The 26388-nt window shown below is 37.1% G+C and overlaps 1 protein-coding gene across 2 annotated transcripts in view; it reads left to right on the top strand.

Annotated features, from left to right (window-relative positions):
• LOC125054489 (titin-like) overlaps positions 1–26388 on the top strand; it is a 92968-nt gene that overhangs the window by 64557 nt on the left and 2023 nt on the right. The window contains exons 8-14 of one of the 2 annotated variants that reach the window (XM_047656417.1): positions 11649–11787; positions 13204–13415; positions 14986–15164; positions 15911–16147; positions 16327–16491; positions 23288–25267; positions 25307–26382. In XM_047656417.1, the coding sequence (XP_047512373.1) occupies positions 11649–11787; positions 13204–13415; positions 14986–15164; positions 15911–16147; positions 16327–16491; positions 23288–25267; positions 25307–26382 (3988 nt within the window). Of the gene's footprint in view, positions 1–11648; positions 11788–13203; positions 13416–14985; positions 15165–15910; positions 16148–16326; positions 16492–23287; positions 26383–26388 lie in introns of both variants that reach the window. The other variant, XM_047656416.1, reaches the window with a different exon arrangement.

The raw sequence follows: 26388 nt of genomic DNA, 5'->3' as shown, positions 1-26388 counted from the left end.
AAATATCACATGGATAAGTCTGAATTTCATATCAAGAATATTATATATTAATCTAATTCTCTTTACGTTTTTATGAAACTTTTGTTGACCTAATAACAAGAAACAATTCGATTTCTCTTAGCCTCGACTGTAGCACGGGATTATATTTTTAACACGCAACTTGATTTGAGCCACACTGTTCTTATGTTACGATATTTAGTTTTTACTTATTTTTATTGTGTTCTTGGCTGAGAATTCCGATGTTTTCTTTAGTTCATATAACGGGAAACAATAACGAATGAAAAGGAAATTTGATTTAGTTAAAAAAACAACTAGGAATAATAACACAACTAGCTGTCATGTCCCACTGGAGTTTTTTAAGATGTGATTAAACCTATTTATAGGAAACATGTTGCAGTCTACGGTATAGATGTGTGCCATGTAATTAAACAATCATAGATTTTGCATGTGTGCGATGTTGTATTTGACCAATGGCCTTTCAAACCTTATCGGCTTTAAAGAACGTGGACTAAAGATAGTATTGTGTTTATAACGATGTTTTCCTATTTAAAACGTGAATCATGGCAACGAACACAATTAATATCACCTTTTAATAATCCACCCATCCGTTTAATTTCCAATCATGACAAAAGGTGATATACAGCTTAGTATTTTACATTATATACATTATTTATATACTATATCCTAGCTACCTTCAGAACCGTCGATCGGAACCCCTTCACGGGTAAAGGCCTCCTCCAGCTTTTTTCAACTGACTCTGTCTATGGCTTTCTTTCTCCATTCGCTTCCTGCTACCGCTTCTATTTCTTCTTTCTTTTTGGGGACACCTTCTTCCCCTAGGTCCTTTTCTTTGGAAAGAATAAAGATAACCTTTTATACAGGTTGTATTTATCTTCTTCCCTAAATGTATCATAATATGGAATACAAAAAGACACATTTATCCCAGTTTAACACAATCTCTCAATGCTTTGGAACAGTTATGTTATGAAAACAATTCCTCGTTCTCACGCCATTTAAACAATTCACACGTCTCGATGTTCTAATTGAAATACCAAACAAATATTTATTAATGACCATTACGAATTTAGGATTTATCTGTTTTGCTACTATATTGTTACCTTTATCTGTATACTGTATACTGAATTTTGCATTTTTGTTTATCCTATAGTTTTCTTTTATGCCTTAAGCTACATTTTGATTTATCTTTCAGTTTTCTTCTATTTGTTGCCACTAAAATATACACCAATGGATTTCTATATGCGCAACTGTTCTCATACGCGAAAGGAAGACATGATAAGGAAATTGACGACCAGCGTCAGACACAGAAGGTTCAAAGACAAACGATACCTTTACCTTACCAATTTTAGCCTTTCTAAAATTCTTATGTAAAATACATAATTTTTAATATCAAAAGACTTAATTAATCACTAAAGGAATTTAAATAATACATTTTAAGAAGAAATTACTAGGACGATCGAAACACTGTAAGTAAATTTTCAAAACATAACTGAAATTCAAATTCCAAAAATTTTAATAAATTTTCAAATAAACCTACCACGTTGGGAATCACTGGTCTAGATTATCTTTAGGAACATATTAAAAATGAAGTTATAGAACGTCTTTTCAGGAATTAGTTCATTTTTCTCGCACGACCTTTTGAGTTAAATTTATGCGTTTACCTCGTTTAATTCTCAAAATTACAGTTGAATCATGAGTTGGTTAAAGCGTTTTGTTCTCGTTTCTCAACACCAACATTGCACGTCTTGTATCATCATTAAAATTATGTATGCTCCCGCCTTCCTTAATAATGCTATGCTTCACTGCATTTTGTACCTAAAGTATTTCAAGCGTGACTTCGACGGATGTTGGAATTCGATTATTTATTGATTTGTAATTGACCTATTAGAATCTGACACCGAGCGATCATATGTTTCTAGTATAACGACGCTGTGCTGACCTAACCTAACAAATAATTACTTGTTTGTCAACTAAGTGTGAAGCTATTTACACTAACGTAATACGTTGCTTCATCACCTATTCAACACAAATAAATTTGTATAGTATGCAATTATATCGTTTCTAATTGGCTTTGGTTGGCTTTCCTTAGTGGTGGCATTGAATATGCTGTAAGGGTGTTTCGGAGGCGAGACTTAGCGTAAGGACGACTCCCGAATGTGAAAAACGTTTTGGATTTTGATATACGGCAGTCTAGCTACGGGAGCGTTCAAGTATTACGTCACGCAATTTTTGGAGATTATTAAACCCCCCTCATGTAACGCGTAAAACGTTTCGTGACCACCAAAGTGACTTTTTATACCTATAAGTTACCATTATGTGGTGTAAACTACTGGAAAGTCGAAAATAATCTCTATTGGGGGTCATAAAATTCTGATACGTAGGTAAATCAATTGGCGAATTCGCTTAGCATAATTGTGTGAAATCTCTTCGTGAAGCCGGCTTCTGTGAGTGCCATCAATCGTGTCAATTGTAAACATTCGCCGGCGCCGACGCTGACTCAGACACTTGCGATGTGGGACGGGGCATTGTGCTTGCTTATTATGGTTGCCACCATAGCAAAATTAATCCAACGTATAGAATATTATTTAATTATCATGCGATTCCAATTTAAAAAATTAATTACCGTCTAAATTTCGAAATATTGGTGTGTTTAATAAATATAAAATGGCGTTAAAGATACATAAGAAAACTAAAATTAGGACTAAATTATATTAAAAGTTTCTCATGTAAATCAATATCATTTTGTAATCTATAGCTATACTAATATTATGAAGAGGAAAGATTTCTTTGTAAGTATGTTTGTAACGAATTGGCTCAAAAAGTACTGGACCGATTTTAAAAATTATTTCAACGTTTGAATGCTACATTATCACTGATTAATATAGTCTATTTTAATTGCAAGAAAAAAATAAGGATTTCATAGTAAAAAAAAAATAAGGAATTCTAAACCTCAGTGAAATATTTAAAAAATTTACCAGTTGATGTAATTTATTCTGTTATCATTTTGTTTTCATCAAGTCCCGTACACAAAAGGTGCCAGTGATACACTATTGCTAAATACATAATTATTGAGGTATGTCCGCATTTACTGTACGTTTATGCCAAAATGTTTAAAAGATAAATCTCTACCCGTGCAAAACCGGGACGGGCCGCTAGTGAGAAATAAAGTTATTTAAACATTACAATTGTATATTACACTTTAAACATTCGTCTTATTATGTATTAACATAGGACATTAAGTGTCTTAGGATAGCAGAAGAATATTTTTTTCAAGTCAGTAGACAACCCTGCAATGCAGTAAGCGGCTCAATGATTGTATGTAAAGAAGGCGTAGGCGGGCGCTAGCATATAGCCTCGTGAAAGCGGTTGAAAACCATCATCACGACCGAGTTTCGGATGCATTACCCAATTCGCTCGACCGACTTTACGCTGAAACGCTGAAACTTTGCGAAGTAATGCATCATTTATACTGAGGATTTATATGAAGAATTGTTTAATAAAATAATAGTCTTTAATAATCGTTAAAATATATTATCAAATTGACGCGGTAATTACTATGAAAATGTTGAAACAATAACAGTGTTCACGCGAATGACGAAGAGTGAAGTTAGCAAAAACTATTTTCAATTGTTATTATAAGACGGTAATTAACGAGATTTTTAATTAGGATAAAGTTTGCGTTCGCCGTTGTATCTAAGAATTTATAGCGGTAATTACTTATAAACAAGAGGCATGTTTCTGATCTTCGACAACGTTGTACCTATGTACTTTATCTTTGCTGTTTCCCCTCACGTTTTACGTCGTGACGAATCCTCGATTCACGAGCCGATAGCTTGCCATCTGCCTCGGATGAACCGAATTTTATGAGACGATAACCTAACAGGTGAAGGTAGGTTCTATTTTTGTCTAGGATACGATGGTATGTTTTTCTCTAACACTTAGAGGGATATAAACAAACAAAATCTGTGGTTTTTCCTCACACCTAGCTACTAATACAATAAATTAATCAAATTTTGGTATTTTAAAATTCATTACCTATTAAGGATTAAATTTTGATTTATTTATAGGGTAGAGCGGGGCTAGTTGAGCATAGGGGCAAGTTGGGCAATCGAAATATCTCGGAAACTATTCACCTTACGCGGGAGTATCAAATAGCGAAAAGAAGGAGTCGTAGGAGAGGTAATCATCGCACGATAGCTAGTGGCAGCTCGACGAGTGAGTGAAGTGTCACGGCGTTTTGTTTATTTTGTGACCAAAAAGTAAAAACATTGTTTATCGCAAGTTTTCGTCTGTCTTTGTCAAATGTTCTCTGTTTTCAATCAGGAGAGTGTTAATCTTTCAGAAGATTATTGTATTTTTGATTTGTTAATAGGTTTTGGGTCTAATTCTAGGCATTTATTTACAATCCTACTTTTCTTTTAAAATTCCGGGTTGGGGTAAGTTGAGCAACTATAGCTCAACTAACTCTACGACTTAAACAACTGATGAGTAATGAATCTTTTATTTTTTGTTTGGATGCGGACTTACAAGAGGAAGACTACAAGATGTTCTTACACTACTGAATACTTAAATAATGCTGCAAAGGCTGTCCACGATGAGGGAAAAAGTGTGAATACCGCCGCTAAAGAATTCGGTATTGGTTGACTTTTAAATAAATTAAATGAAGGTGATGATTCATTTATGGGCTATACAACACCGAGGGAAGTATATCCTCTCTCACAAGAGAACTGTTGAAAAAAATCTTGCTACAAATGGCATTTTTCTCCAAAAGACGTCCGTCGCCTTGCCTAAGAGTGTGCTGAAATTCCACCAAGCTGAATTGCAAAAAAGGTTTCCGAAAAGAATGGTTGATGATGTTTTAAAAACAAAAAAAATCATAGCTATCCATACAGAAACCAGAACCCACCAGCCTTGGTAATCTTTTTTAGAAATTATCGGAAGTAATGGATAGATATGGATGCTCATGTTTTGTTGATTCTAGTTTCGGTTAATTATACAAAGAAAACTTCTTTAAATTCTGTTGTTCTGTCAATAAAAGACTATAAATAAGAAGCTGACTGTCTAACACATATTTTATTTCATCTCATGTTAACATAGAACCCATGGTTTGGCCTAGACATTCTTAGTGCTCAACTTGCCCCATACCTTTGCTCAACTTACCCCACCTATGGGGTACATTGAGCATACTTGACTTTCTGCATTTAAGCATCTGTAGCTATTATATTGGACTTGTTACAAAAAAATACTATGGACACTTTTGTTAAGGGATAAATTACTAATCCATCAGGACACATAACAACTCATTGAGACTTATCATTGAGGAGCTATATCCAAGCAAGTGAAAAATTGCTCAACTAGCCCCGCCCTACCCTACCTCGCGATATCGTTTATAAAGTATTATTTTAGTTACAATTATACTTAATCTTGACCGCCCGTGGGACAGAGATCGTGTATTTTTAACCAACGGAGGTCATTAACCCCGTATTCAGTTAATTTTAAGATTGCAACGTTGTCCCACAAGTCAAGGAAGCTTGATAAACGGTCATTGATTTGAATTTCAAGGGCCCGTATTATATTCAGACAATTTAGATACTTTATAACTTCAATCCAATTTGTATCTAATGTCCTAAGCTCTGCCGGTCAGACAGAACATAATAAAGAATAATAAATAAGCAAAGGAAATAATATTGCGGAAGGCACAGAAAGCAGAGACTTAAAAAAAAGGATGAAAAAGGAAAATATTGGATTGAGGCGCTTAATGGCTTTCGTCAGTATTTTGTCTAAAACGGGTGGCAACTTAAGTTTTACGATTCTAAAGTATTTGTAAATTGTTAATTGTGCTGTGTGTATTCTATATAAAGCTGTAGGAACTAGGGATTAGTCAAAACTTCACGCGTTTCAGCAAGAATCGATCAAACGCGTTAAATTGAAACGAGGCAGGCCTTTCAACGATAAGCTGTTTCGTGTGTTCGGAAATTGTTATTTGCAATTGATTGGGTCCCCGGCGGTCGTGCAAATTAAACTGCACGTAGGACCTAGGCGATCGTAGGGATTCCTGATCTAATTTCCTCTCAAATCACGTTCAATATTTGGTTCAACAACCTAAGTTAGTTCTGTTTGTTGCCAGGTTGCATGTGTTGTAGTTGGAAGTGTTGGACTCAATGTGAAACCAGCCCACTGAAGTATATCCGAATGTGTCATTCAAGATAAGAGCATACCAATTCTTAAAAGGCTGACAATGTCAGAGTGTCATCATATGAGCCTCCTGTTCTATAAAAAAAAAGTTGTTAAAGAAACTGTTGCAATAATATTTTGAACTACTGAAGAGTAACGTTCTCTTGTTTCGTTTAGTAATTATTATTTTACTGTTGCATTGCACGATTCATGTACAAGTTAGCATCTACAAGTCATGGTAGTGCAATAATTTAATCTAGTAGCTGTAAATCATGAAAGCTAGAACGAATAGCTGCTAGTTGAGAAAATTGCAACTTAAATTGAATACAATCATAGATTTCTCCGTGCTTCTTTATTAGTTACTTTCTTTGTAATTTGTTGCGTTCGATATATTCTATAACTATTATTTATGTGAAATGTCTACGGTATATAGCTGTCGTAAAAGTGGTCATACATTGTTTTTCTCTTTATGCGTCCGTAGTCATTGTCGCCTGTCTCTCGTTCTAGTTTCAAAATAATCCAGGGTAACGGTTATTTTACACGGCATTTCCATTTGTGTTAAATCGTCGATACTTTTTAGTGTTAAAACGTTATTTTTAGAGGATGATACAAAACGCACTCATGTATTCTGCGTTCTAATTCTGTCCTTTAGTGATTAATATGCAGCTGTAGATCGTATTGGGTAAATTTTGAACATAAAGTGAGCAGGGATGACGTGAGATCTGTAGCGATGTTCGATAATTCACGCCATGAATCATGTATGACAAATAGCGCTTTTGTTTGGCGATTGGCATAATTTCGCCTATCCGTTGAGGTCACATATTTTACTACTTTAAATAATTAAGCTAAGTTTCTATAATGCTTTTATTTTTGCAGTTGTATCTAATCGATACTACACTCCTGATAAGCGCTTATTGCATTTGATGAAAGGGGACAAAATGTGTGTACATTCACATTGCATACTTGACTCCGTTGATATAAAGATTAATTTTGCAGCTCGTCTGATTATCGCTGATAATCTGAAATGCGACAACGTTCTACTTTCCCTGCAATTTTAGCGGACATTATATCGATCGCATTATAAACATACGCCAGACTGTGCAAGTTTGTGTGTGGTTAGAATTTCAGAAAATAATTTTCCTTGTAACATCTATGCATTAATCCTTAAATGATAGTAATGATAGATATAACTTCTATATATGTATGTTGTAACAAGCGTTTGTTATAAATTATAACGTTTCCCGGTACACCATTCAGTTGTGCCGATTCTCATCTTTCGTTTCGTTTATTTTTGCAATTTGGCTCGTTTTTCATTCTATTGTTTTACCATTTCACACTTGTTATGTGTAATATTTGTAATTGCAGTGTTTTAAGAATCGTTGTTTTTGATGAGAGTATTCTACTAAAATTTATCAACGCGACATTTAAAGAAAAATTGAACGGCAATAAACCCAAAATTAAATAAGTAGAACTCATTTATGTATTTGTAAGCTATACTTGTGTTACCTTAGATAAATCTGAATTTCTAGATGCAAAAAAATAACTCGCAGGTGGGAGCATAGATTAAAAAGTGCGCATTTGCGCGACTGGTCACAGACAGTCCCAATTAGTTGAGGCCAATCGCATCGGTGTGCTTCGAGCGTTAATTAGAGGTCCTCCCGACTCCACGTTGCTCTTCCGTCCTTCACCCTTCACCAATTAACGGCCGACGCTGAACAAGGCACTGTTAAAGTTCTCTTAACATTTTATTGCGTTTCAATGTTCACGCTAATGGGCTAATTGGTTCTCGGTTACTGTTGATAGACGATAAAGCTTTTCAGTGTTTGATTAGTCTAGAAGTTCAATAAGTAGCGCATTATTAGTAATTCTAAGATCTTTGCTGTAGTTTTAAATCAGGTGTTATTTCTATCCAGAATTGCATTAAGATTTTTCTGCATTTAATGCAAGTCCACTTTTTATCGTGCATTCTGAAAGCCTTCACGAGGTTTTCATATTTGTCAAGTGCCGTCCACCGCTGAAACGAGACGACTTTAGCTATATTAGAGACCGGGCTCAAGTGGTAGCGTCAAGTTTGTTTTCCTACGATAATGTATCCGTAAATATCCGACCCTTTACGTTTTCACGCTCGAGTTTATTTACGTTAACGTTTAATTAACACTTCAGATTTGGAGTGAAGCTGGCCATATTGATTCGTTCCAGCTGTGACATAACAACTCGTTTTCATATTGGCCTTCTGTTATATCCGAGTATGCCGCAGTGATCTACTGTTTGACCACATACAGTGTCATGTTTATTTCTTGTTTAGACAACCACTTTCTGAAAGCGATACCGTGATAATATCATCGTTCTAATGGCTTTGTCTACGGAATTTCCTAATAAATTTAATCACGGAGGTTATTGCAATATCGTTTACTAAAGTTATTAAATTGTTGTCAGTTCATATTAATGGTTTAATTTATTTGAGCTGAAAAGCAATGTTTAAAATACTTTAGTCAAAATACAAAACTTTAGAGAGAATTTATATTGAAATAGTAAAAGTACGTATAAATAATTTGAATAACAAGGCTCTTACGGAGGAAATTTAATAGAGCCGTCTGTGCAGCCTTGACGTGGTTGAATTTCACGTGCAGTTGAATCGCAGGTACCTTTGAGCAATGGCGTCTGGGGGGTCACGACTCCCCATCCTGTCTCCTGCATGCCGTGTAGTTTATATGCAGTTTCAAGAGCTTTCACTAAGTAGATGAAAAGTCTATGTGTATGGTGTACGTTTACGGTTCGAAATGTATAGAATTCCACGTAATACGGTAAAATTGAAAGTGCAATTTGCAAATTGAAAGCTACGGCGTGTTGAAGTGTTAGGATTTGAAACGCGGTGGATTAAAAAGCAAAAAGTAAATTTTTATACGATATTTTGATTTTACTATTTTGTAATACGGAGGAAAGGCAAATTTGTAATTTCCGAACGGATGCTTCGCGCATTGCGGGTTGCATCGGACCGGAGGAACTCGCTAGCAAATTGCACTCGATCCTCCGTCTCAGCCACCTGCCGCTACCACCCCCCTCCCTGATTTAATTTTGCTCCTAATACTCCTATTGCCTATCGGGCCTATCCGCTAAGTAATAAGGTTTCAAGCAATAAAGAAAAGCGCATCATACGAGATTAATTAAATGAGAACGTCGCGCGCAGTATTACTAGAACATTGTCTGCTTCATTGGAATTAATTTATCCTATAATAGTTTCCTCACCTCTAACGATATTACTATATCTTCCTGCAACTATTTTTATATCTGTGACGTCACTTTTGATTCGTAAAGCTTATGCAGGTGTTGTTTCGTGATTGGTTTTTGCTTGTAAAGAACAATGGCCGAGCGGCTACGCATTCCAGCAATATCACCGTTAATCGGACCATAGGCGTCGATGTGTTCATCTTCATTGCACATCGCAACCTAACAGGAAAATAATATATCATTCAGCTCGTGGTTTAGCATTATCAATACTGCATTCCCTACTTTGTTTACTTTTTAGTACTGAAAGTGCACTTACAATGATAATTTCAGTCACGTATGTCTTAAGTATTTACAACTTAATTTCCGGAATTTTCAATTGGTTCAAGATATCGATTGTCGTAGGTATAATTCAAAGTAAAAACATTATTGCTTTTGATGAAATACTAAATGCAGACAGCGTTTGGCAGGTGGCCAGACAGGGAAACTAAAAAGCAAGTGTGTAGACGTGCCGCACCTAGCAAAGTCAAGGCGCGTCTACTGCATGCTGTCAAAATAACCGGTGTTTTACGTATTACTTAAACCCATTACTTTGTCACGCCCCGAAGGAGTGTCGATGTGGCTAATTAGTAATGATGCCATCACGCAAATATTTGTTTTTGCTAAAATTTCTCGCTATAATTCATAAGTTAGCACGCAACTTTTGACCTTTTATTTAATTTACATACCGAATTTTAGTGATAAGAGGTAATTAAACGTGTCTATGGCAATGTTCACCTAAATAAAGACTAAACAATATTAATGGAAAAGTTCTTTCTCTGTTCCAAAAAAATTTGAAGTAGGATAGCAAATTTAATCGTCTCTTGTAAGCACAAGCCACGTTCTAAATTAATTAATACCTTTAATAAAAGATAAATAGCTATACTCAGAATCGTGCATAATGCTTAAGTACAGTTAGCAAAAAAATATATACCATAATCAGACGCTGTGTGATGCTTCCCTAAATCAGCCGTTTAATAATCAAATTAATACATAGTATTAATGTTGCATTATTCTTTAGATATACATATAATGAATAATCTACCACTACAGATAGTTTAATGGGCGACTTGAGTGTATAATTATATGTCGAAATACGTCTAGTAACGGAATTGTGACTCAGGTGCTGTGGCACAAAGGCTGACTCACGCTAGTTTAAGTCTGAACAAGGACATCATAGGTGGCAAACATAAACATCGTTACTCCATATCCGACGGTTATTCACCATTGTGCTGCAACAAATTGCAGACATAATAGACGTCGTAAGATGCTAGATGCTGAGATAATTGCGCTGTTATGAAATGTTGTATACTGGGGCCTTAGTCAAGATGCCTTAAGAGTAGTGTATGTAGAAAGTGGAAGACTAAATTTGTATGAAAATGACAGCTCGTGTCGATAAATTTTACAGTACATATACTACTGTTAAGACACCTTGTCTAGCCCCCAGCGTTTTTTTAATATGTATGGATACTAAATCTGTCCATAGACAAAGCTTAGGTTCTTATATTTTTAATCGACTACAAAACCCAAGCCAACCGAGCATGATGTGAGTGATTCGACTTCGAAATAGAATGAGTCATGTTTTAACTTTAGGTTAATATTACTTCTTGAAGCTATATATTTTTGAATAAAGTTAATATATTTCGTACCTACTTTGTGGCCTGTATATCTAGTTTTTCGAAATTAATAATTATAGACAGCGCTCATGATACTTGAATATATACTGTTACATTTGAGGGGAAGTGGGGGGAAATACATCAAAGTTATTACAGTAATTAGTCAACCCCGATTGGATCTAAGTGTTGAGAGAGCGATACTAAACAACAGTTATATGTACCCTCGCAATTATTGTCCAAGGTCACTTATTCTCTCTAAAGACACGTGTGAAGGCGGATCTCTTGAATTGTTTATATTAAATAGCCCTATAATAAATTTGCCAATGATAGTGTTATTAATAAATGTGTGACGTATTTATTTATTTGATAGCGAGATATGAGGTTCTACGTAAAATGACAAATTTTAATCTTCAGGGCTGAATTGCTTTGGAATAATAAAAATAAATAATAATGCTAAATAATAGCCATTTTTATAATTTTACTACGGAAATAAAACAAATGACAAATGAAATATAAATCGTAATATTAAAAAAAAACATTTGATTAAGAGAATAATTATACGTTTTTTTTATACAGATGACTTGAAAGCAGTGACAAAGCGTCTGATACTTCAAGCGAAGAGGGAAGGCTCGGAGGATAATATCTCCATAATCGTAGTCTTCCTGAAGGACCCCCGAGATATTGCCGCCCAGAACTGCCCGCCCATGGAGCTTGGGTAAGATTTATTTTTTCATAACTATGCCTGATTCGGCGCACTATTTTTTTAAGGCTATTCGCCTTTAAAGTGTATTATTTTAATTTTGACAGAATTTACTAAAATACGTCGAAATGATAACCTCGGTTTTTTTAATTATAAAGAAGATAGAAGTTAGAACTTAGGTTTTAACTAAATTATGTAGTAAATATAAACAACTAATTATCTCAATAAAAAGTAAAAGAAAAAAAGAACAAAATAAATTAGTCGAGGAACACTTCCGGTTAAAACTTCAATATTTACTCTTAATTAATTTTACTATATAGATAAAAACAGTACACAGTACAGTACAGTACTTTATGGGCTTATAAATAAGCAATAAGCTAAGAAAGTTTTTTATTACGTTTATTAGAGGCTTGAAGACGTATGTTTATAAATATGACCGTACATTTTTTATATGAAATGGCTGTGAGGGAAAATGTAGCAGAAAATTTTTTTTTTAATGATTTTTGTATATAAAATATGAACGCTTTCAAATTATATTAATTTTTTATTTCTTTTAAATATTTCTTCTAATTTGCAAGTTGTTGCAAGAATTAATTAAAATCTACATTTATTATTATATTCTTTATAAGCGGCGTTAAAAAACCCACTGTTTACGTATTATGTACATATAGGTACAAAAATTTAAAGTTGTGAATTATCATTTTCGCGGAGTCGGATAAAAATAACCGCCACCTGCTAAGTATTATCATAATGGATTCTAAAAAAACTGGTCTTATGACTTCATTCTATCTACTTGCCGATATCATTATGACCTTGTTCATGTTAATCATTATTTGTATGAAAATGAAAGCTATGAAAGTGGTATTTTTATTCTATAGGTCATACCTATAGATAAAATAAATCAAATTAATGAAAACGGAATATTAATTTAATTGATTCTTGTCGTTGAATAAAATAGTGAAAACAGAACCACATAAAGTAAAACAATACGATTTAACTGTAAATAATTATTCAAGAAAAAAATTAGAAATATATATTTATTAATAATAGATGAACGAGGTATAATATATTTAAAACATATATCTTTAAAAATTAAACATTTAAACGGCACATTTGTAATAAGGACAAACAATGCTGAAGCTTACAGTAAATAAAGAACCCGCTAAGGGTAACACTCAGATTCGAGACTAAAGAGAGAGAGAGAGTGTGTGTGTGTGTGCGCGCGCGAGAGAGAGAGTATGTATGTGTGTGATAGAAAGAGTGTGTATGTGTGTGTGTGAGAGAGAGTGTGTGAGAGAGAGTGTGTGTATGTGTGTGTGAGAGAGAGAGGTAAATGTGACTTCCGTAAGTCAAACACGTATTTGACATATGAATTTAACCGTTAGTTAATTAGTTACGAGTTGTGGCTAGTTCTAATAAATTGTTTTGTAGGCTGGACAACGCGGTGGTGAGCCCACCACTGCGCCCGTTCGATGTCGACGACAAAGTCCATACAGTGGCTGAGGCCGCTGGTGGCGAAGACAACGGCGTCTCAGATAGCGACAGCGAGGATTTGGGACCCGAAACGGCAGTCGATGTGGACGCTGATGATGGAGATATAGAGATGAGGAACCCAGCACCGCCCACTCCGCCTGCACATGCTGGTGAGAATGTCGCAAGTTCTATTTACAAGTTTTAAATTAAAACTGCCTAAGACAATAATTATTTCGCCAGGAATCGAATTGAACACCTCCTCGACTGAGTTTCTATATATTAACTTGATATTTGACATTAAAAAAACACGTAACAAATTGATTCAAATGATTTTCAATGATTTTTTTAAGAGCGAACAACAATTTTAGACATTCAAGTAATAAACATATTCTTTTTCTTTATGGATTGATTTATTTTATTGCCAGTGTTAAAAATGATTTTTAAGTAGTTATTGTAGTCGTTTAGTCACAATCGTTTTTAAAAGTGTAAACACCTAACAGGAAACTTGGTAGTAAACAATAATTATAATTAAATGAGTAATAATAACACTTACGTTAATGACTATAAATACATTTTATATCGTATAATATATAAAGTATAAATGCTGTATAATTTCTTCGACTTGCACGTCCCGAGGCCCGATGTATTGGCGCATGCCGCGTTGTTGTTGCCAGTGTTGCCAACTACAAGCCTTTAAGATTTTTTGAGGAATGTAACCTTAAAGTGAATTTTATTTTTTATTATAATAAACAGTTATTTTTATTGTAATTAACAAGAAAATATTTTTTTATAACCACATATTTATTTATATAGAAATAAATTTTTAATTTATTCCCCATAATCGCATCTCACTTATTAAATAATTCATTAATCGTATTAACGCTATGTCGAACAAAATATAAATAAAGAACACATTTTTAATTTCAGTTTAGAAAATATAAATAAGATAACAAAGAGGAATTTTTAAATATACGTTGGTAACATTCTAGTCTCCTCAGTCTCCCCTCGCGCCCTATGCTCGCCCGTCGTACGACGCCCGACGGATTTCGTTTATCATTCCGTCCCGCTCCCGCCTCAGTCATATTTTGAACGCTCGCTGGGTCTGTGCCGCTCTCATATCATTGCTTGTGAAATAATCAAGTTTTTGTGTAGAAAACTTAAATTATTTAAACGACTGAAATAATTTGAATATTGCTTCTAACCGTTTCTGGTACGTGATTTCGAAGTTAAATAATTACAAACATAAATAGTTTGTAATGTGGTTATTTTAGTGTTGATTCATGCCGAGCGGCGTTCTGGAAATAGAATTGTTGGATAACACATCCCTCCATAATGGTTTAAAGGATTCCCGCAGAGACCATAATATGAGTTTTTGTAAATTTTTGTATCGGTTAATATAAAATAATTCGACCGGGCGTGTCTGGGACCTGTAATGGCGTCCGCCAAAGTTTCGCGAGTTTGAACATGATCGAAATTTAAATTCCGCGACCGGTAAATAGTGCTAGCACGCGGTTCTCAGCCGTTATCTGTCATTATTTATTTACCACAAAGTTTTATATTGTACTTTTCAGAGATTAAACTTGAAATATTATATTCTAAGATCTAGTGAGTGCCGGTTTTAGGCGAGGGTGTGTCACCTGTTGATAGACAAGGGTTGTGTATTGTTCTTTGTCACCTGGTATTTGTTGTGTACTAAAATCGTTGGAGTTTCTTTGTCCTTATATTTATGTTGTTGTGCAGTGGAAGCGAGCCAAACTGACGGCAATCTGGTGGATAATGTAGCTGAGAGTGGTGAAGACTCTGAGGACGAGTGGAATTACTTCAAAGGCGAAGGTGAATCTGAACAGACAGAACAGAAATCGGAACCTAGTGAAGAAGCAGACGAAGCACCCCGATCAGAGACTCCTTGTCAAGATAATGTAAGTGGTGTTAAAAACAATTGTTTAGTATATAACATAGTTTTCGTAATGAATTATTTATAAGTTTGTTGTAGACATTTCCTCAATTATTCTGCAAATTTTCGCTGATGAAGCAAAAGCATGCTTTTTGCTGCTGTTGCATCATTTATATGTAGAGCAACAAAAGTGCTAGTATGTGAAAAATATATTATTTGATAAATAAAGCACCTGCCAGTTTGACCCCTAAAATACTGACAATGCTTTCTTTGACTTCAATAATACTTGTTTTTTTTTGTTTCTTATTATTGTTTACATAATTGTAACTATTGCCAAATAACTAGTTCCTTATGTAATATATAACACTTTCATAAACTGCATTAAAGTCCAACATGCTATATTAGCGAATGATTGTGTAATAAAAAATTTCATGAAGTAAAAATTTTAAACAATATCTATATTTTAAAAACATAGATTTTTTCTTTATTTTAATAAATATTCGGCTTACAGGTCAAAATAAAAATAACAGTCCTAGTTTCTGTGAAACTTTTGTTTTTGTGCAAACATAAATATAAAATTAGCCAGATTTTTTAAAAATACTTCAATATACCTTTATTTGTATACAAGGCATAGAAGCCTTTGTTAAGTGGTAATAAGCAATAAGAAAGGCTTATTTAAGGGTAAAAACCCTTTCCCCTACATTTTTGTCCCTTATCCTAAAGCTTAGTTAATGCAGTAAGATAACTTCATAATATTTTCTCAAATTTCAGTCTGCGTGGGAGAATAGTTCTGTAGACATGAATAGTTCACCTCTAAACCCTGATGCTCCGGTGTTTGTCCCGGGTGGAGTGGCTGGTTCTGATGTCTTGCTGGCTGAGTCTCCACGTAAGCCTTTACCGATGGAGGACATTATAGTTCCTGATGTCAAGCAGTTTGAGACTGAAGCCGGTGGAAGACCAGCAGAGTTACAAGACTTGGATAATTGCGATCAGTTGAATGGTCACCATGTAAGTTGATATTTAAATAACTCTTGAGTTCAAAGATCACTTGAGTTCTATTGTAGTCAGTAGTGCTTACTTAAGAGTTCAATTACTATTTGATTTGACTCTCAGATCTATCATCTTTTCTTGTTATAACTTATTGTGCAAAAAGAAATTAATTGAAATTCATGTAAAATTCTTTACAGAATATTTCAATTGAAGGTGTTACTGCACATCTAAATGGGAATATGAAATGTGATATGGACAGTTTTGAATTTAATGGACTCGAGTCTGAAAAAATAAAGGATTCAAGTCTTATCCAAGATTTTGAAAGGATACAAAAGGATACTACAGACTTCTGCAATATACAAGTTAGTATATTTTGTCTAATAATCTCCAATTTTAAAATATAACTTAACAGTAAACCTGATCTGGTTCATTCATTAATCTCAACTCAAACTCTAATTAGGTATATGATATTATTGTTAAATAGTTTGAGTTTGAATAATATAAAATATCAATAAGCCAATTTAGATAGTTAACCATTGGTAAAATATTAATATACAGTCAAAACCGGTTATAACGACATTGAAGGGACCGTATAGTTGCCGACGTTATATCCGATAGTCGTTATAAGCAATGTCATATATTATATATACACAAGTATAGTTCATATGTATGTACAATATGGCGGCGCGGGTTGTTAATATGTAAAACTTTATACCTATAAGCTAAATATTTGAAGTGATTAAATAGTGGACTGTATTTTTTCTTATTGTTACCTAATATGATTGCTCAATAATGGACAATGGGAAAAAGAAAGAAAGGATGACGGCACAGTACCTTCAACCTCGTGGCTTCTTCTAGTGGCTTCTTTCCTTTGTTGTACACCAATGAACAATCACTTTTCACAAATTATACTTAATGAAGTTAAAGTTAATTGAATTTAAGTATAGTTAAATTTTATAATAAACAATTAAATGTTTAAAAGAAAAAGGAAGCGTTGCGAGCGTGCGGCGAATAATCAACCATAACGCGGGTCATCAAAATTGTCACTAATTAATTCTTATTAGAGACTCATCGACGTGCGCGCCACCTATAGCCCGTTCCGGAACTAGTACCGTCATAGGATTGGGACAAAATAGGTGGGTGATGAGAGATGCGTCTAGGAATTATTAGGATGGGTATATGTATTGAGCAACCATTATTTAAAAATCAAAAATTATTATAAAAATAACAATCCGGCGCAACCATTCCCCCGGGTTTGAAGGGTTGCCTTCAAGAAAAACTAGAAAGTAAATGAATAGCGATATGAAAAGCGATCTAAAGAAAAGTTTATTAAAGTAACTAACTTAACTAACGACTTATACAAATGTAAACTAACTAACCTAACTAATGACCTATACAAATGTAACTATTCGCTAGGTAGGGGACAGAGACGTACTACAGGACGTAGATAGGTACCTGACGCCGTGCGAACGCGGACCACACGTATAACACCGTTTGAACCAGGGAAAACTTCCTCCACTATTCCTAACGGCCAGTGGAGCGGCGGTGCATTGTCAACAATAACTATTACAACATCGCCGTTAGAAATTGGCTTAGCTGGCGTGTTCCACTTGTTCCGCATTTGCAATGTATGAAGGTAATCAGACTTCCAGCGCTTCCAGAAGGACTGCACTAGCTTGTCAACTAACTCATGACGCGAAAGCAAATGTAATCTATCTTCTTCGATTTCTCTAGCTGGTAGATACTTTAGCGGTGTTAAGTTTAAAAAGTGTGCGGGTGTTAACGCGAGAGGTTCCGATGGATCATTGGATAGCGTGCGACACAGTGGCCGCGAGTTCATCACTGCCTCGATCTGTGCAAGTACAGTGCTGAACTCCTCGAAAGTTAGAATTTGATCACCTATCACCCGGTATAAATGAGCTTTAAGGCTTTTAATATTGGTCTCCCAATTGCCACCAAAATGACTAGCAGCAGGAGTATTTAATGACCAATCAATGCGAGTTTCAGCTAATACGTGACCAAACTCAGAGTTAAAGTGTTTTGAAACTAAGAAGTCGTGTAACTCCGAAAGCGTGCGCTTTGCGCCTACGTAATTAGTGCCGTTATCTGAGTACACGCGAGCCACGGGACCACGGCGTGATAGAAAACGCTTAAAAGCTCCAAGGAAGCTAGCTGTGCTCAAATCACCTGCAACTTCTATGTGAACAGCGCGGGTGGTTAAGCACACAAAAAGACATACGTATGCCTTGAACGATCGAATTCCGCGTCCACGCGAACTACTCACTTTAAAGGGACCCGCGTAATCAGTGCCAGTATGTACGAAGGGTTTAGCGACTGGTGTATTTTTGACGCAGTATGGACATCAATAGCTCCGGACCTGCATGGCAATTCAATTTGTGATAGTAATCCACTATAAGATTCAAAATATGACCTTTCCGAGGAAGTATGAGTGGATGCTTACTATCAAATTTTATATCAGCATTACTCAACCGTCCTCCGACTCTAAGAAGTTTGTTCTGAAGGAATGGCTTGAGGCGCTGAAAAGCAGGGGTACATCGCTTGCCTGTACGTAAGCTAGCGATTTCGTTGAAGAAGTGGGACCGTTGAAGGTCACTCAGTATTAAATTCTCAGCGTAATCTAAATCCGCTGCGATTATAGTACTACGCCGAGGCAATAATTTAACAAAACGACAGATATAAACGACAATGCGTAAAAGCTTTGACCAAGATGAAAAACGATTGGCAAGCGTAATTAAAAAACTTTTCTCAACCTTTTCACAGTCTTCAGCAGTGAAAAGAGTTACATGCTTCTTTACTTCTGGAGGCTGAGACACAGTAGATGGATTAAAATCCGTAACAGGCCAAAAACTTGGATCTGATAGAATCCATTGAGGACCGCAGAACCAAAGCGGATGATCAATGATTTGTGCGGGACTAAGGCCACGAGATAAACAATCAGCGGGGTTTTCATGGCCAGCGATGTGATAAAATGTTTGCGGTGGAAATTCATTCTGAATCTTAGAGACTCTATTAGCAACGAAAGTATCCCAACGATGGGGCGAAGAATGCACCCAACAAAGAGCTACAGTCGAGTCTGAGAATGCGAAAACACGATCTATATTAATGCGATTGTTACAAGCATTAATTACATTAGCAATTAAGTTGCTTAAGACTAATATTGCACAAAGCTCGAGACGTGCTAGCGAAACCACCTTACGAGGTGACACTTTAGATTTAGCGCTTATCAGACTAAATGAGTTTTTGCGAAGACCTTGACTGTCTCTTACATGAAAGTACACAACTCCTCCGTAGGCCCTTTCACTTGCATCCGCGAAGCCCACGACGGTTACAACATCACCGGACGCGATGCCAACATGTCGTGGAATTTTAATTTCACCAAGAAGAGGAAGTTCCTCCTTAAAACGGGACCACTGTTGAATGATGTGGTCGGGTGGTATATCATCCCAATCACATTCACACAACCAAAGTTGTTTTATGAGAAGTTTTGCGTATAAGACCACGGGTGCAACAAATCCCATGACGTCCCATATCCTAGCGACACACGACAGAATAGTACGCTTTGTACATGATTCAGCGGTTGTACAGATTTTAAGACTAAAATTATCTGTTGCGGGTGACCAGCATAGTCCTAGTACCTTATGCGAATCAGAGTCATCAAACTCCTTTACAGCAGAGAGACGATGCGACGGCGTAATAGAATCCAAGACTCTTTGTGAATTGCTTGTCCATTTAACAAGATCAAATTGTCCGGCTTTCATCAAAGCGATTACTTCCGCAGCGGTGGAAATAGCCTCATCTTCGTTGTCAATGCTGTAGACAAAATCGTCCATATACAAACCAGTGTTGACTGTTTGCTGTGCTCGCGGATAAGAAGCACCTTCATCCAAAACTAGTTGCTTTATGGTACGAAGAGCGTGAAACGGGCTAGACTTCAGTCCGAAACAAACGCGGTTAAATTCATAAACCTTCAAGGGTTCTTGCGGCGAAAAGCGATACAGAATGCGTTGGAACCTTCGGTCACATGGCCGAACTCCAATGCAAAGAAACATTTGACGAATGTCAGCGGAGAGAGCGATACGAAATAAGCGAAAATTAACAATAATATGAAATAAGTTTCCTTGCAGATTTTGCCCATTATATAAAATGTCATTAAGCGAGATTTGGGAACTGGACTTTGAACTACCGTCCAGGACGATGCGTAATTTAGAAGTAAGTTTATCTTCTCTTATTATACCATGGTGAGGTATTGTATATGAGGGTAAATTCCGAGTTTCTTCAGTGTCTAGAGGAGCGGGAGAAATATAACCCTTATTTAAATATTCACTAATCACGTTATCATACGCCTCCTTTAATTTAGGTGATGCCTGCATTTTACGTTCTAAACAAAGAAAGCGATTTTTAGATTTCTTAAACGAATCACCTAATGAAAATACATCCTCTTTAAATGGAAGCGCGACCATGTATCGACCATCCGTATCACGGGTAGTCGTGCTGCTATAGATATCTTCACACGCCTTATCATCTGGACTCAATAGTTGCGGGGCGCTTACTTCTTCTATCTGCCAGAATTTACGTACAGCAGCGTCAAGCGGGTCTGTAGCACAACAATATGAGACAGACGCGTGATTATCAACTAGAGCAGGAGCAGAGCCGACAATAACATAACCTAACACGGTTTCTAAAGCGAGCGGTGAGAGACAATCAGACTGACCTTGAACTTTACGAGATAAGAGAAGGTGAGGAAAGATTGATGCTCCAATTAACAAATCAATATCTCCAGGGGCAGCGTAGGTATCGTCAGCTAAAGGTAAATTATTAAAATTGATCAACGACGAAATATCCACAGACACAGTGGGCAAGCACTCCGTGACCTTGTCGACTACGAGGGAGTCCATGCTAAAACACACACTGAGATCAAAGCGGGAGAAGAATTTCACCGAAACCGAACTTAGAATTGGCTTAGTAGTGCCTCCAATCCCTTTAACCACTGAACATGAGGGTTTCTGGTTTGTCTCTAAACCCAACCGCTGGCATAAGCTGCGACTGGCGAAATTACTTTGCGAGGCACTGTCCAATAAAGCGCGCACGTTATGTTCCCTACCTTGCGAATCGAAAACAACAACGCGTGCGGTAGCGAGTAACAACGTAGTAGGTGCGCGGGAAGCATTACAATGAGATAAGGAACACAATGTGACGTCATGGGGTTGCGTGGGTATCACCGAAGTTCGCCCTTTATTAGCTGTACTGCTGTCAATCGGATGCAAATAGGGCTTAAGCCTCCGCGGCGTATCCTTATCAGTTTTATTTGCACTACAGCTGTACAGTGAAACTAAGCTCTTCACGCGGCTGTAAAGCCGCTCGAATGCAATTAAACTTTTATATTCCGGAGTCGCCTTATGATTTAAAGATAACAAGCGATTATTATAATCATCTAAGATTTTAATAAAGTCTGAGCGTAACGTTTCAATATTACTACTCGCGTCGAGAAAGTTTTCCCTCATCAAAGGGTCACAATCCGCATCTTTAGATAGGTCAAATACCTCTTGTAAATAAATGAATATTGTATTCCGTTTTTGTTCTAATAATACGAGTTGTATATCTATAGCTAGATCTGTAGATTCCGATATCTTATCACTCTTCGGCATTTTGAATTTAAAATAGCGGTAAAATTATAGTTATTCAATATAATAGAATAGAAAAGCAATTAAGAATAATTAGGTATAAAGTTTACTGAAGTGCAAATATGTTGCAGTGACCGACAAACTATGCCAAGGTCACGCGTACGTTTAACAAAGCGATGCAAGTAATGATCGAAATGTTATAAGCATAACATTACAATTGCTTAGCTAAATTATTATACTAAGCGAAAATAAGCGGAGCGTAGGTAAAAACTATAAGCTAAGAAATATATCTCGGCTCGTTTGGACCAACTTTTACTGGCGGCGCGGGTTGTTAATATGTAAAACTTTATACCTATAAGCTAAATATTTGAAGTGATTAAATAGTGGACTGTATTTTTTCTTATTGTTACCTAATATGATTGCTCAATAATGGACAATGGGAAAAAGAAAGAAAGGATGACGGCACAGTACCTTCAACCTCGTGGCTTCTTCTAGTGGCTTCTTTCCTTTGTTGTACACCAATGAACAATCACTTTTCACAAATTATACTTAATGAAGTTAAAGTTAATTGAATTTAAGTATAGTTAAATTTTATAATAAACAATTAAATGTTTAAAAGAAAAAGGAAGCGTTGCGAGCGTGCGGCGAATAATCAACCATAACGCGGGTCATCAAAATTGTCACTAATTAATTCTTATTAGAGACTCATCGACGTGCGCGCCACCTATAGCCCGTTCCGGAACTAGTACCGTCATAGGATTGGGACAAAATAGGTGGGTGATGAGAGATGCGTCTAGGAATTATTAGGATGGGTATATGTATTGAGCAACCATTATTTAAAAATCAAAAATTATTATAAAAATAACAATCCGGCGCAACCACAATACATACAAGTTATATTATCATAGTTATCTATCTAGAATAGGTAGGTATGGGTTATAATATGGTATGTTAATATTATAATATGTAAACGAGTCAAAAAAGAAACGAAAATATTTATTACGAAATAATTAGGTACAAAAGTAATCAGTCATTTTGGTCTGTTTTTTTACTCCTCAAGGTATGAGTATCACCAGTATCAAACTGTTCGTTAAAGGCAACAAATTTTTGCAAAATTGTTACAGCGTTAAGAGCCTCCGAAATCGTTGTTGGCTGAAACTGTTCGTTGGGAGAAAGTGCGTAGATAATAATATGCCTAAATATTCATTCAATGTCTCTAAATAAGATTTAAAATCGTTTGTATTGTTTTGTTTTGCTGAGACAAGAAGCGGTTGGTCGTTATAGCCGATGAATATCGATAAAATTTCGTCGTTGTAAGCGATATGTCGCTGTATCCGATGTTGTTATAAGCGGTTTGTTTACTGAATAGTTTACTAGGGATTCGGACGGGACCGTACAATCTGGTTGTAATAACCGATAGGTCGTTGTAAACGATGTCGTTATAAACGGTTTTGACTGTATTTTCATTTATTAATGCATGACCTAACTAGTTTGTAACAAGTTTTTATTATTCCAGGTATTTCAAACACAGAGTGAAACCAATCCTTTCAGCATAGAAGGCAATAATGATCTTTTTGAAAGGCTTAAAAATAAGGAAAGAGATCCCATGAGCATGAGCTTTTACCAGGAGAAAGATGATGATACATGTGAAAGATTCTCCAAACTGGAATCGCAAGTCGATCTTAATTCAGTACAACTACTACCAGATAGTGACGATGAAGACACCGAACAAAATGGAGATTGCCAACATGTAGAAGATAAAGAAAACGTTCATCCAGACCAACACAACAATTTATTTTCACTGACAAACAATGACATGGAACCTAACAATGATATATTAAGATTTGATGATAGAAATGATATTACAGAAAATAATGTTGTTGATGAAAATGTAGAATGCAATGTTGAATTTAACAATATGCAAAACTATTCCAATGTTGATTTTGAATACAGCAATCAGGAGAATGTCATACCAACAGACACGCCTGAATCTCACAAATTACTTTTTGAACAAATTCCTGAAATTCCTGATGGTAAAAGTTCAGAATTAGGTTTTAGTAATGATGATCTGTTAGATCCATCCGAAAGTGAAAAAGATAATATAACACCACAAGATTTGTCTCAAGATGATGAAATGGAAATGAACCAGGAAGATACTGAAATGCAAAATGATATACCATTTGAAGCCAATGAACATATGCAAACATTCATTGAGCATTCAGCAGATATCATTGAAAAAGAAAGTGAATTTGTTTCTGAATTAGAATCCGATAATCTCACACCGGAACCAACAGAGACAACCAATTTCAATACATTAAACTCTGAAGGAATTGAAAACAATATAATTGTAGATGTCCACCAATCTGAAAAAGATGTGGACGAGTTTGAGACTGAAAATAAACAATATGATAGTAATGATTTAGTTGATAATGAAGAGGCTATTTTGGACAACCCAAAAATCACTCTAGATAGTGGTGAAGTGCCAATATATGATACATTATCAACAAAAACTCCAGAGCCCGTAGATTTTATAACACAATCTCCCCTTCCAGAGTTGGATGGAAATGATAAAAATATAACACAAAAGGAAGATTCGGTGCCAGGACAGTCGCCATTGCCAGATGATGTTCTGTCCAAGTCACCGGAACCTTCTGAAGCAGTCTCCGATCGCCTTATGTTTGGTGATTCATCTGTTATTGCGCAATCACCTTTACCTTCACAATCACCTATCGTTCCCGAGGAAGTACATTCGCCCATTCCACCCCAGGATATACCGTTAGTTCCTGCAGAAGTACCTTTACCAAGAGAGTCACCGGCTCCTTCTGAATCGTCACTTATGGATGAGCCCGAACACCGATCACCTCTTCCAGTGGAAAACTCAATTCTCCAACCATTAGAAGAGCCAGTTCAAAAGGATTTGCCCCTAGAAACCAGTGCTCTAGAAAGCGAATTTTCGCTCCAGGAATTAGGTCCTAGCAAGTCTCCTGAACCGCTTATGGAAACAGTTTCAAAGGAATCTTTTCCTACTGAGTCTCCTCTCCCTGTTGAGGAATCTGTTCTTGAAGACACCCTTTCAATTAATCAAAATACTACACCTAGGCATTCACCATTCCCGATTGATGATTTTGTACCAAGGGAGTCTCCGTTACTGGCACAAAAGGAATCTTTAGAAGACTTGTTAACAAGAGATTCACCTATTACTGAACGGGAATCCGTAGTAGCAGCATCACCTGTTCCTGTACAAGAATCCGTAGTAACAGAATCACCTGTTCCTGTACAGGAATCTGTAGTAGCAGAATCACCTATTCCTGAACAGGAATTATTGACATCAGAATCACCAATTCCTATACCGGAGTTAGTAGTGAGAGAATCCCCTGCTCCTTCACAGGAATTGAACACAAGAGAATCACCTGTTCCTTTACAAGAATCGGAAGCAAGAGAATCACCCATTCCAGTACAGGAATCAGTAGGAACCGAATCACCCGTTCTTGTACAGGAATCTTTAGCAACAGAATCGCCTGCTCCGCTACAGGAGGAATCAGTAGCAAGAGAATCACCCATTCTATTGCAGGAATCGGAAGTGAGAGAGTCTCCTATTCCAGAAGAGCAGCCTCTTGTAAAAACACCTCTACCTGATATACGTGATTCAATACCGCAAGATGTGCCCGTGGAGTCCCTAGGAGATTCGGTATTACCAAACGATGTCGTACAAAATGATCTACTCGTAGAAAGTTGCGTCGCGGTCACTAGCGCGATTCCGAACCTCGAGGAGCAAATTCGACCTGCGACGACTCCGCCACCCACGCCGGCAATCCTGATCGACCAAACACAGAGCGACGCACCCATCGCGGCCTCACTCGACCCGTTGGCCGCTACAGCATTAGCCGGCGCCGTCGCCGCCGCCGCTGCGGCCACCGCTGCCGTTACTTCGTCTAAAACCGCTGTCAAGAAACCTTCTCTCACCCCCACCGCTCGGCCGAAAACCGCCCCCAAAACTCCCGCTAAGTCGCCCGCTTTGGCGACGAAGCGACCGACTTCCTCCACGACTCCGCGAACGACGGCGCCGAAGGCCCCCACCCCCACCCTCGCCTCCGCCAAACCTTCCCCCAAGGCCTCTTCCCCGACGAAAGCAGCCAAACCGCTCGCCGCGGCCGCCGCTAAAACCGCACCTCGTCTTGCTGCGGCTCGACCGGCGACTAAGGCACCTGCGCCTAAGCCGCCCACCGCCGCCAAAACGACCTCGGCCGCTCCCAAACCCTCGAGTGCGGCGGCTCCTAAACCCCCGAGTGCGGCTCCCAAACCCCTCAGTGCAGCTCCTCGAGCTCCGGCCGCAAAACCCGCCCCGCGACCCGCTACGGCTAAACCCGCCGCACCCGCTCCTAAACCGCCCGCACCCATCACCAGACCCGCGCCCATTTCGGCGAGAACTGTCGCCAAAACTACCACCGCAGCAAAGACCACTGTCGCGGCGCCCAAGCCCAAGGCACCCGAGAAAAAGCCGTTGACAAACGGTGACGTGAAACCAGCGGCTAAACCAGCTCCAAAAGCCGCGCCCGCCGCTCGCTCCGCGCCACGCCCCGCCCCGCGAGTGCCTGCCGCTGCTCCCGCTAAGTGAGT

Source organism: Pieris napi, chromosome 12 (genome assembly GCF_905475465.1).
Source record: "Pieris napi chromosome 12, ilPieNapi1.2, whole genome shotgun sequence".
Lineage (NCBI taxonomy): Eukaryota > Metazoa > Arthropoda > Insecta > Lepidoptera > Pieridae > Pieris > Pieris napi.
This window is presented reverse-complemented; position numbering and strand designations above follow the sequence as displayed.